The sequence below is a fragment of the Pogona vitticeps genome, chromosome 1, assembly GCF_051106095.1.
Source record: "Pogona vitticeps strain Pit_001003342236 chromosome 1, PviZW2.1, whole genome shotgun sequence".
Classification (NCBI taxonomy): domain Eukaryota; kingdom Metazoa; phylum Chordata; class Lepidosauria; order Squamata; family Agamidae; genus Pogona; species Pogona vitticeps.
The window spans coordinates 350,194,393-350,207,733 of record NC_135783.1 but is presented as its reverse complement, the minus strand read 5'-3'; the positions used below and the strand labels follow the sequence as shown (position 1 = coordinate 350,207,733).

General features: G+C 45.9%; 1 protein-coding gene across 2 annotated transcripts in view; it reads right to left on the bottom strand.

Annotated features, from left to right (window-relative positions):
- Window positions 1-13,341, bottom strand: part of TMEM260 (transmembrane protein 260) — a 96,492-nt gene that overhangs the window by 36,679 nt on the left and 46,472 nt on the right. For both annotated transcript variants that reach the window (XM_072986842.2, XM_020802488.3), the window contains exons 4-7: window positions 9,893-10,070; window positions 5,531-5,644; window positions 3,801-3,980; window positions 1,340-1,380 (exon numbers count right to left, since the gene is read on the bottom strand). In XM_072986842.2, coding sequence (XP_072842943.2) covers window positions 1,340-1,380; window positions 3,801-3,980; window positions 5,531-5,644; window positions 9,893-10,070 — 513 coding nt within the window. The remainder of the gene's footprint in view (window positions 1-1,339; window positions 1,381-3,800; window positions 3,981-5,530; window positions 5,645-9,892; window positions 10,071-13,341) is intronic.

Here is a 13,341-nt window from a genome sequence, read left to right as displayed (position 1 = left end):
AAGCCTCAAAATAAAACGACCACTTTTTTTCCTTTTACCTCAGAACCAGCTCTCCCTAGAGATTGCTGCTGTTCTTCAGCACTAAAGTTGCAACAGTATCGAGTCAGAGCCTACCCCCCTCTGCTGGGCCTCTCAGCTGGCAAGCTAGCTCGCTGTTGCTACGCAGTTTTTCCTCAGCTTTTCCCGCCAAAACTAGGCTGCCTCAGAGCACCTTAATCTAAGTCTCCCCAGTTGGCACGTTCTTCTACTAGCGCACCTCCCCGTGAGGTACACCTAGAAGATTACCTACGCGCCTCAGACTGTCCCTGACTAGACCCCCCTTGCTCTGGGCACACCTGCCAAGGCTTTGCTGGACCGCTGGACAACTGGACCAGTCGTATCCCACACGCTGGACACCAATCAATGTGACAAACCCAGACCTACTGGGATCTATCACACAGTTACTAAGCTGCCACCAACCATTCCCTATAATAAGTCACACAGACCAGGGATGGATTTTTAAACAACAAAAGAATAAGGTTTATTTTAAATACAAACAGGGTAAATAAAACAATCAGGTGAATAAAATAAAGTAACGTGGCTTATTCTCACACACACAAGCATACAGTTTGGTTCACCTAGAACCTTTAACTTAAAGCACAGACCCTGAACCCATCAGTTCTGGCTAACCCACAGACACCTGAACTTATCAGGTTGGTACTCTGACACACAGTAGTACCCTGTCAGACACCCAGACTCCCACAACAGCTTCTTCTTCCCCAGCTGCTGCTTCGTCCCAACCCAGTGTCTCACAGTCTGTCTCAGCATCTCCTCTTCACCACACAGGCATCACATATTTATACAGTACAGCCCCTCCTCCTGATGTCCCGCCTTCCACTCCCCATAGGATGGAACTTTCCCTCCAAACCCATGACAGACAGGTAACATCAGTGCTGTTATGTAACATGCATCTTCTCTCAAATGATGCACGATGAAATGCATTTCGCTACGTCCTCTAAATCAAGAGAAGTGTGTGGCACTCTTTCAGACGCCTGTGCATTACTAAGTTCCAACTGCAACTGAAAAAAGTTGCTTTTCTAGGACTACACCTCCCAGAAGCCCCCAGCATGGCTGCACGATTCTCAGAAAAGGTAAAATTTCTACACTGCGGTTCCAATCTATACATTTGGTCTGGGAGGTACAGGTTAAAATCTTCCCGGCAAAACTTTGCAAAGGCTGAACACCTCAAAGAGGGGAGGCCCAAATCATATACCTTTTCATCAGGAAAACTGTGATCCTACACCTTTATCTCAGAGAGAAAGTCTTAAGGAACTCAATGGGATTCCCGCATTCAACTTACAGCAATGTCTCAGCCATACTGGAGCCATTTTCTGATTTTGCCTGCAGGGAGAAGAAGACGCCGAATAATTACTTGGTGAGAGGAACTTTAGCAGCTACAGCCCACCTTTTGGTCCACACTCCCGTCCCCTCCTGGCCAAAGTTACCCCCAGAATTGCCAGCCACGTCCACACGAAAGAGCAATCCTGGATTATTTTAGAGGGGCTTTAGGTATTAGCTCGCTGTCAAGGAATGGAAAACGTCGGTTCCTTTTGCACCTTGGAACATCATCTCTGAAAGCAGCCTTCGGAGCGCTGGTGGTAATACTCCAGGAGGAGCTGCAAGCAGGACATCTAATAAAATCATGCAACACACAGTTTGATGGTTGCTCACACTCCTGGCCGGGACAATCCATTCCATTTGTTTCCCATTCACGTCAAACCCCGTTCTCATGCCACATGGTGTGCTGATTTAGGATTTTAACTGCGAGTCTCTCTCCATACCCACTTTTTTTGTACAGTGGTACCTCGCAAGACGATTCCCCTCAAAATGACGAATCCACGTGATGATGTTTTGAGACTGCCATGTTGCTTCTCAAAACCGTGATTCCTATGGGGGAATTTCGTTGGACGACAATTTGGTCCGGGCTTCGCGGACCGTTTTTTCGCAAGATGACAATTTTTACAGCTGATCGTCAGCTTCACAAAATGGCTTCCCTAGGGGCGATCTTCGCAAAACGGGTATTTTCAGGCCCGTTTTTCACAAGACAGCAATTTAAAAAGCTGATCGGCGCTTCGCAAAGCGGCTTCCCTATGGGCGATTTTTGCTGGACGACGACAATTTTTCCCCATTGGAACGCATTAAACAGGTTCAATGCATTCCAATGGGAAAACACTTTTCGCAAGACGATGTTTTCACAAGACAGCGATTTCAATGGCACAAATTAACATCGTCTTGCAGGGCACCACTGTACTTTAAACCTTGAGAGAACAAACCAGCTCATGACATCTCCCCACTGTGGCTCATTTATGCTGCTTCTCCTTGGCCAAAATCCTGTTCAGGAGAGGCAGAGTGGAAAGGCAACGGCGCAAGGTGCCTCGCTGAATTGGTTAAACTGGAGTGTAACCATCCAGGCTCTGTTCACGACCTGAGTTTGATCCCAACAGGCTGAGGCCACCAGCTCAAGGTTGACTCAGCCTTCCATCCTTCTGAGGTTGGTAAATTGACTACAGTGATGCCCCGCTTGACGATTACCTCATTAGACAAGGAAATCGCTTGATGAGTAGTTTTCTGTGATCGCTAAACGATGATTATATGGGCTTTTCCGCTTCACGATGATCGGTTCCCTGCTTCGGGAACTAATTTTTCGCTTTACCACGATCAAAACAGCTGATTGTCGGGTTTTCAAAATGGCCGCCCGCTGTGTAAAATGGCTCCCCGCTGTGCTTTAGGACGGTTTCCTCGCATTACAGGCACCAGAAAATTGCCACCCTATGGAGGATCTTCGCTGGACACTGAGGTATTTCACCCACTGGAACGCATTAACCGGGTTTTAATGCATTCCAAAGGGCTTTTTAAATTTCGCTTGACGACAATTTCGTTCTATAGAGATTTCGCTGGAACGGATTATCCTCGTCAAGCAAGGCACCACTGTATTCACCTTGCTGGGGTGGGTGGGTCATGTGTAGCCTGCATAATGAAATTATAAACCACCCAGAAAGTGCTTTTAAGCACCACAGGGCGGTACATAATAGTACACTTTTTTTTTCACCCTCCGGGGGCTGTCTTTCACGCAACAAGCCATGAACAACAAACCAAGAAGCCCAAATACGAGTTGGATCGGCTCAATAACGGAAGCCACGCCATTGCATGTGCAAGAGCTGAGCCAGGCTGTTGGTGGCCGGAGACTGTGGAGGTCCCTCGTTCATAGGGTCATTATTAAGTCGGAAGCCATTACACAGCACGTTAACAGCAACAAACACCATCTTGATGGCACCAAAAGTCCTCCCCTTTGCCTTAATATTTCACTTGCCCGCAGACAAAGTAATTGTGGGTGTGCAACGGGACGTCTGACCCAGTCTCCCCCCCTCTTCCATCACTTGGGACCGGGGAAAATCACAGCGGCCACGATGATTTGAGGATGATGGGAACTGTCATTTGAAAACATAACTCTTTGTAGGGGTGCCTTGGTCAGTGCATGAGGGTTAACCCCCCCTTTCTGGAATGAAACAGCTCTGCAAAGAAGGAGCTGGACGGGGATTAAAAATGACTCCCCCCCCCCGACTACCAAATGCTTTCAGCCATCCTTGGGAACAAACACAAAGGCTTCTAAACTGTGCTGGAAAATAGAAAAACGGTAATAATTTTAAACCTCTCCTGCCTCTAAGCAGGCTGACCTCCGTGCCTCAAAAGATCCCTCACTGGACCGATGTGAGGTATAAGTAAGGGACACCTTGTTCCGAAGACAAAGCCTGGCTATTTACCAGATTGAACGTGCCGTACTCTTCTCGGAGAAGATGGGTCATAAATCCTTTCAGGTTTGTCTGGTCTCCCCACGTCCAGCGGGCTTCGTTGAGGTAGGAAGAAGCAGGCAAGTAGAGATAAGGAGAGCAACCCGCCAGGAAGCAGAAACACAGCTTAAGCATGTAGCCCAGGGTCAACTCCTAAACCCCAAAACACAACGGCGATTATTTACGTCGACTCATGCTAGAATTGCAAGACTAGACATCAGGGTGGTTGAGGATCCGGGGTTTCGGGGGGCTGGCGGCGGCGGGGGGGGGAGGGAGGGGAGGAAATATACACATACACATTGACACCCGAAGCTGATCTCTCAATTTGCACTTTTTAAGTCCCTGCGAAACGCAATGTTCAAAATGGCACGATTTCCGTGGATTACTCGGGGGGGAGACGACATCGCTCTGATCTCTTTTTGCATGGCAGGGTGAAATCTTTAAAGTGAAGCGAATAATATTAGAGGTTCCTGAGGATCACACGTCGGTGGCATCTTTTTTGCCCTTGAAATTATGCCATGACAGGCCCCGGATGGGTGGGAGCGCTGCAAGGCGGAGATAAACCCGTTTGCCGTGATTAAGAGTCGGCTGGTTTTTCCCGTCAACGCTGCCACCCCTCCTCCCCCCCATAATTAAATTAAAACCTTAAATCGTAATTTTAAAAGCTTGTTTGCAACATGCTCTTTTGTCAACCACCTATCTCGCTCTCTATCTTTGGTCTTTATAGCTTTAGAGACCGTACCGCATGAAAGGATCTGAAAGTGACTTGAGAGCATCTGTAACCAGAAAGGTCACTCTTTACCAACATGGGGTCCCTGGACTGGTGTTGCTTGCTTCTCCTGTAGGTTGCATTCACCGCCATTACTGCATGCTGACTATAAGGAATTATTACAGTGGACCCTCTACTTAAGGAATTAATCCGTATTGGAATGGTGGCTGCAAGTCGAAAAGTCTGTAAGTCGAATCTCCATTGACCTACAATGCACTGAAAACCAATTAATCCCATAACCAGTGGTTTTTATTCTATTTTTATTCCATTTTGGTTTTTTTCTGGTCTGTAAGTCAATTCTCTGGCTGCAAGTCGAATCTAAATTTTGCAGCCAGAGAAGTCTGTAACTCGAAAAGTCTGTAAGTCGAGCTATCTGTAAGTCGAGGGTCCACTGTACTCTCTTACCCGTTGTTTTTTAAAAATCCTGGACCAATGAATGAATAGTTTTATCAGAGTCCAACAGCCGAGCTTCAAAAAGTGGCCTTGTTTGGACGACTGAGCGTGCTGACGTGCCAATTCTGGAAACTGCAGCCCGCTAAGAGTCCTCTCTTCATGTACCTGATGACTCCAGGTTCAAGGGTGCTGTGAATCCACTCCACATTTATAAGGCTGCCTTTTTAACCAAAGCCATCCAGGGTGCAGGACACTATAATTGGTTCAACTCCCCTATTCGTGTTCAGCCCCAAACCCAGAGTGGATGCACAGCGCTCCCAAAACTGGTGACTCCTATCAGGGGTCACATCATCATCATCAACCTGCCCAACCTGGTGTCCTGCAGATGTTGTCAGTTACACCACCCATCACACTCAACCATTGCCTTTGGGCTGGTAAGAGTCATAAGGCAACACATCTGTAGGCTATCACATTAGGGAACGCTGCCTTGGTCTACTTCAGCCACCACTTTCCCCTTTGAACAAGAGCCGTAGATACTCACCCTCTCTCTGAGCAAGCGAGAAGAAACCCACAGCATGGCACAGAGCACGTAGATCACAATGGTGTGCTGGTTGCACAAGCTTAGTCCGCAACAGAAAGCACCGACTTTACAGATCTGCAAAGATAAATGGAAACAGCCATGTCTAATTTTGCCCTTAAAATGTTGCTTGTAAACTGCTGATTTACTCAATAGCTCTCCTTTCTCCCTAAATTGGGAGCTCAAAGCCTCTCATAAGATTAAGTAAAACATATGTATAGTTAAACATTATTTTTTTTAAAAATATATTATGTGACAGTCAGTTCCTTCCTAAGATGGGGAAACCCTCTGAATTATGGACCTGTAATAAGTCCCGTCTTTAAAAGCTACTGTCCAGGTCTTGCAAACTCAAGGCTGTGTGGCTTCTTTATTGCGTCAATCCATCTCATCTTCACTCTCCCTCTTTTCCTGCTACCTTCATCTTTTCCCAATGATTGTGCCCTAAACATATCTTTAAAATATACAGGGCCCATTCCAGTTGTTAGTCTGAACTAGGGGAGAGCCACTGAATCAACAGGATTTATTTAAGTCCCAAGGATTCAGTAAGTGCAATCCTGTTCGATCTTTCCCTACGTATTGCCCAAACAGCAGCCTGATTTTCAAGCTTGAACAAGGACGTGTCTGTCCAGTAAGACCTCCTGTACAAGTTCAGGAACTGTCCAAACACTCATGAGAAGAAAGAATGAGCAAGCTTTTGCATCACAGATCTACTCTAGTCGACTCTAGTCCATCCCACAATAGTAAACACAGGTACTGGATCTCCAGGCCAAATCTAGGACACTCTGACAATGACCTCAGAAAATGTTATACAGTACCACTCTTTGCTAGGTGGAGTCTGTGGGGATCATCACAGCTGACCTTTATCGCCAGAACGGTTAATTTCAATGTGAGATCAGATAACCTTTTTCAATCATATCAATCTTCATCTGGATATCAAGATAAAAGGATTTCCAATGTTTAAATATTTCATTCTTCATCAGAGGATGAAAACAAACCACTGTTCTAGGCATGGTGAAATACATTCTTCTCTGGACGTATATATATTATTCATTTCACCTTTTCCAAGGCAGAGAAAGACTGTATTCAGGCATCACTTAAACCAGCTTGTCTAATTCTGAAAGCTTTATGCTTCTACACTGCTTCTACATTCTCTATGCATAAAACATCATTTATTTATTTATTTATTTATCTATCTATCTATCTATCTATCTATCTATTTATTTATTTATTTATTTATTTATTTATTTATTTATTTATTTATTGGACTTATATACCGCCCCATAGCACTACAAGCACTCTCTGGGCGGTTTACAATTTAATTATACAGGCTACACATTGCCCCCCCAGCAAGCTGGGTACTCATTTTACCGACCTCGGAAGGATGGAAAGCTGAGTCAACCTTGAGCCGGCTACCTGGGATTTGAACCCCAGGTCGTGAGCACAGTTTTAGCTGCAGTACAGCGTTTAACCACTGCGCCACGAGGCTCTTTATTTAAAATTGTTGGAAACATGTTACCTAGAATTTACGGGCATGTTACTTCAGTTATACAGAAACTGAACTTAAAGCTATAAGGAAAAGCTGTAGGAACAAATACTTTAAAAAAGAAATCCATTCCTGCAACTTGGGGAAAGCTGCAGGTACAATTTGCCGTCCAAAATTCTTACAATTATAGAAAAGTTACAAAAAGAAATAAGGAAACACCTATGTGGTACGCAGCATTGAAATCATGTCATGATCACGTTTCAACAATGTTGGAGCATGTATTCAAAAAAATGCATGACCTTATAGGCTGAAGTAGCCTGGCGGCGCAGTGGTTAAACCGCAATACTGCAGTCAAAACTCTGCTCAGGTCCTGAATTAGATCCTGCCAGGCTCAAGCAGCTGGCTCAAGATTGTGTGTGTGTGTGTATGTGTGTGCATGTGTGTGTGTGCAGTGTGGGGCCTGCATAATAAAAAAACTATAAGCCATCCAGATAGAGCTTTAAGTGCTATGGGGCTGTATATAAGTATCACTTTGCTTTATGCCTGAAGAAGTGGACTCGTACATAAAGGCTTACATTAAAATACTGCAGATACTGTAGTCTTTAAAGTGCCGCAATTTTTTCTCTTCTTTATTTTTGTCCCTTTTGGTTTTGCCTGAGATGCTAGCACAGACTAACACAGCTACCGCTTCTAAAACTCTGCCGTTTTCCCCGAAAATAAGACCTAACCTGAAAATAAGGATGCTCGTCATAGAAGCCCTACCCCAAAAATAAGCCCCAGTTAAGTGAAACCCTGCCCTCCACCCTTGTGCAACAACCAAAAGACATGACTGTATTTAAATAAATGTACATTGTTGTACATGAAAAAAAATCCCCTGAAAATAAGCCCTAATGCATTCTGGAGCAAAAATTAATATAAGACCCTGCCTTATTTTCGGGGAAACACGGTAGAAGCAAAAATAACTCAACAGACGTTACTGACTTTTGGTTATACTACAATAAGAGGACGACCAAACATTTGATGGATCGACTCATTTAAGGCACCCACAGTCCTGAGTTTGCAAGACCTGAGCTAATTGGATTTTCAGAGGTTTTTAATTCATACAAACACTACAAGTTGTTATGACACACAAGCCTTCAGAAAACCAAGGAAACTAAGGAAGTGCATAAAGCTGCCACTGTGTCACAACTGCACAGTTCTGAACATTTAGCGGAATTCGGTCTCCTAATCAGCCGCAACACCTTGGCCCTCTGAGGGACCAAGACTTCCTATTCGGTATTGTCCCTTCCATCTGAATCGTTTGTTTGCACCTCGCTTTCGAATCCTGTTAGTTACGCCTTCCGGCATCAACTCCCAGTTGCAAATTGCCAGAAGCGGCTGTAAGCATTCACTGTGGCACGTCAGCTGCGTGACTTGGCGCCTGACACCAAATGCCTACACCGACTTTGTCTCTTTGCACCAATCAACAGCCGAATCACATGCCGATGGAGTTCGAGCAGTGTAGATTTTTCAACTGGAGTTCAGCCTGCCTCTCTTCAAGCCGTCCTACACAGTTAGGCTCCGGTTGCTTCGCTTTAACTATCACGCAGAAGGGTTATTTTGAAAAACGAAATAAAATAAGGAGTTGGCAGCTACTTTCTTCTAACTCCAGTGAGAATTCCAATATGCTGCAGCTTAGCATTAAGTTAGGATTTCATGCACGCTTCCTGCATTTCTGAAGATCAGTGAGAATTCTAATATTCTGCCCCAACTGGAGCCAGCCTGCTAGCAAACAGTATTTGTCACTTCTGCTTTTCGGGCGTCATGGTTCAGTGAAAAACAGCATGGGACTTTTTTTTTTGGTCTCCATACATTTCACCGGCCAAGGCCAAATAAAGAAATAAATGACACTCCAGTGGTTTAAGAGAGAGAGAGAGCCACAGATCTGTTACAACGTTTTTCATCCCGGCTGACTTTTTGTTTGTTTGTTTGTTTGCAAAAGGAACAAGTCAAGACGCAGTATGGTGTGATGGTTACGAATGCCCAGGACTAAGGTTCAAATCCATCCTCAGCCACGCAACTCCAGGGATGCATTGGGCTAGTCACGTCCTCTCTCAGCCTGATCTGCTTTACAAGGTGATGATAAAAGTGGAGGAGGTCGGAGAGACGTGGACACCAGCTTCTGCTCTTTCAAGGAAAGGGAAGACAGAAATATAACAATTAAATGAATCTGTCTCTGATGCATGCAAAATGCATGCAAAATGCAAAAATGCGAGTAGATAAATAGGTACCACCATGGTGGGAAGGTAACAGCTTTCTGTGTCTAAGTTGCGCTGGCCACGTGACCACGGAAGATCGTCTTCGGACAAAAACGCTAGCCCTATGGGTTGGAAACGGAGATGAGGACCGTCCTCTAGAGTCAGACACGACTAGACAAATTATCAAGGGGAACCTTTACCGTTACATATGATGAATAGCTGAATCCTCCAGACAGGGGACCCTCATCCTGTTTGAATCAATGTGTGTGCAACCTCAAATCATCATCATCACAGAACTATAGAACTGGAAGGGACCTTATGGATTATCGGCTCCGGTCCCTGTTAAGGAGGCACAGTGGGGGAATCAAACTCCCAACCTCCAAATCCACTTCCCTAACGCCTGTTGCCCAGGACGGTGGCTGTGTCTACAAACCATCATTCAACAACCTTACAAGGTCTTGGTTCGGGGTGGATTCTGCAACGTGACGTGACTTTGCTGGACCCAAACCTCCTTCCTGGTTCAAGAGGGTTCAAAACAGGCCGGCGGGGAGTCGGAAGGATGACAAGGAAATGACCGTGGGGCTTCCGGACCCTGAAACGAGCTACCTTCGATCTCTCCTTCACCGTGGCCGCCTCCTCAAAGCGCACACAGAGAGCCATCAGCAGTCCCACGAAGAGGTTGTTTAAGCTGAAAACCTCGGCCGTGATGGACCACTGCCATGTGAGGCGCGAGAAAGAAAACATCCCCACAGCAAAGACTCCGGCGGCATGCGTGCCAGAAAGCCTGTGAAGACAGATAACAAGAAAATATATCTTCTTTTCCAAGAATACTGGAACCCTTACCCCCCCACCCCCATGCACACATCAGTTTTTGTTCCCAAAACAGATGGGGCTTTGTCCCCCCCATCGCACCACCCACCCTGAAATCCAGAACTGCACCACATCTATATATACCTCCCTGCTGAGACTTCTCGGTATTACGAGGACACCTCTGCGAGATTTCTCCCCTCTTTTCTTTTCAATAAAAAAAATAACAGTATGCTTGTCAAGTCAATTCTGACTTTTACGGTGACCCTTTTCAAGAGGTTCCAGGTAGAGAATACTCAGAAGTGGTCTGCTAGTACCTTCTTCTGGGGGTGCGCTGGGGCTGTGCAGCCTGCCCAAGGCTACACAGGCTGGCTTGACAAGCATGCTTTAATTAGGACCTCATGGCCATAGCTGAGCAACAGTAGGAAAAAGGCCGAGTCAAGAGATCAGGACTTCTGTGCATGGACAGAGGCACGCCCTCATGCTGTGCGCACAGCACTACTACCTTCGGAAGCAAGAATCTGGATTTATACCTTCCCTGAAAGAGGAAGATCTTCCTCTTTCAATTCCTTCTCTCTATCAAGCAGGGGTGGACCACCATGGCCCTCCTTGGAATTCCAGAAACTATAGGGCTAGATGGATGGATGGATGGATGGATGGATGGATGGATGGATGGATGGATGGATGGATGGATGGATGGATGGATGGATGGATGGATGGATGGATGGATGGATGGATGGATGGATGGATGGATGGATGGATGGATGGATGGATGGATGGATGGATGGATGGATGGAGTGAGAGATAAGATGGATGGATGGATGGATGCATGGATGGATGCATGGATGGATGGATGGATGGATGGATGGATGGATGGATGGATGGATGGATGGATGGAGTGAGAGATAAGATGGATGGATGGATGGATGGATGGATGGATGGATGGATGGATGGATGGATGGATGGATGGATGGATGGATGGATGGATGGATGGATGGATGGATGGATGGATGGATGGATGGAGTGAGAGATAAGATGGATGGATGGATGGATGGATGGATGGATGGATGGATGGATGGATGGATGGATGGATGGATGGAGTGAGAGATAAGATGGATGGATGGATGGATGGATGGATGGATGGATGGATGGATGGATGGATGGATGGATGGATGGATGGATGGATGGATGGATGGATGGAGTGAGAGATAAGATGGATGGATGGATGGATGGATGGATGGATGGATGGATGGATGGATGGATGGATGGATGGATGGATGGATGGATGGATGGATGGATGGATGGATGGATGGATGGATGGATGGATGGAAGAGAGTGATGGACAGATGGACAGACGGATAGAAAGACATATGAATAGATGGATGGATAAACTAATGAACAGATGGACAGACAGACAGACGGATAAATGGATGTATGACCCAGGATCAACCTGGATGAATTCACTCACAACACCAGCATTTGCACGCCTGATTTTTTTTATATGAAAAAAGTAAAAGCAGGAAGAATGGTGTGACCAATACAGATTGAGACGATGGCAAAGGAGAAGGAAACGCATCATTGCAAACAGGACAGGAATTGGATCAAGACGGCAACAAATGCAAAGGGGTGAAGTTCCCCCCACGCCAGAGGTCCTGATCCAACTTCTCCCAACATGTGTCCCTTATTTAATTTCTTTAAAAATCAGGCATACAGGTTCTATACAGGAGAATAACAATAAGCATCAATTCTGGGTACCTGGAAATTAACTTGTGCATCCTGGACAGAATGGACCTTTCCAAAGTAAGTGCCAGGAGAGAACTGCCAAGTATATTAGACCACGTAAACTATTTGTTTTGCCCACGCGCTGCCCTACAGTATATATAGCTGGAGATCTCAAAATGCAATAAAACCAAAGCAAAACGAAGAGGTGTCACTTAAAAACATAAAGCAGAAGACGAGTAACTGTGCAGAAAAGAGCAAATTAAACATGAGTTTTAAACAGAGAAGGGCAACAAAGACAGTAAAGGATCTGGAAGCCCCATGAGGAACAGTTAAGGGGGTTTGGTGTGTCTTTAGATATCTGAATATCTATAAGAGAGAAGCCAAAACAAGATTTTTTGCCGACCAATGGATTCAAACTATAGGAAGGGAGATTCCAACTAAACATTAGAAAGAACTTTCTGACATCAAAAGCTGTTTAAAGGTGGATTCGTGTGGAAAGTCATGATCTGTTCCTTTGGTTTTCGGATGGTCATCTATCAGGAACTCAGTGGCTGTGGGTTCCCTTCCTTGGTTGGCTGTTGAACTAGACAATCTCTGGTGCCCCTTCCAACCTCACAACTCTAGGAGGTTACAGAGGACCAACAACAATTAAAAGGTCAATAAGGTCCCAATTAGGGACGTGGTGGCACTGCGGCCGCAGAAGCCTCTGTGCCGCAAGGTCAGAAGACCAGCCATCGTAAGATCGAATCCACGCAACAGAGGGAGCTCCCGTCGTTTGTCCCAGCTGCTTGCCAACCTAGCAGTTCGAAAGCATGTAAAAATGCGAGTAGATCAATAGGTACCACCTCGGTGGGAAGGTCACAACGTTCCGTGTCTAGTCACGCTGGCCACGTGACCACGGAAACTGTCTATGGACCAATGCTGGCTCTACGGCATAGAGACAGGGATTAGCACCGCACCGTGAGTTGGACACGACTGGACTCAATGTCAAGGAGAACCTTTACTTTTACCTAGGAGGGACATCCCTGAATTTTGGGTCAACCGTGGGAAAGCCATGCTTTCGCCTCCAGAGATTGTTCAGGTTTGATTTGATCTAGGATCTACTTGTTTCGTCTTTCTGGCAGTCCAGGGTATCCTCAAAGCTCTTCTCCAGCAGCATATTTCAAACGAATCATTCCCCCCGCCAGCTTTCTTAACTGTCCAGCCTTCACACCTATACATAGTGCATAGGCATCCTTCAGTCTCGAGAGACTATGGTAACATGCTCTGAATCGAGGAGTGTCCTCTCCAGAGCATGAAGCCCGGGTAAGGTAATATGGAGGATAGGCTGTTACCCAAGCAGCAGATCCCCCCTCTCCACATTGCTGAAATGGTCCAATGGAAAGGCAAGAGCCAATACAACTGGTTCCAGCAACGTCGCAGGAGTTGGCAGAACAACACATGCTGCCTTCGGGACTCCAGCTCCGAATTTTGCCTCGAGGTTAACTCCTGAAGCCTTTTCCATGAATGGATATAGCCACAAGGCA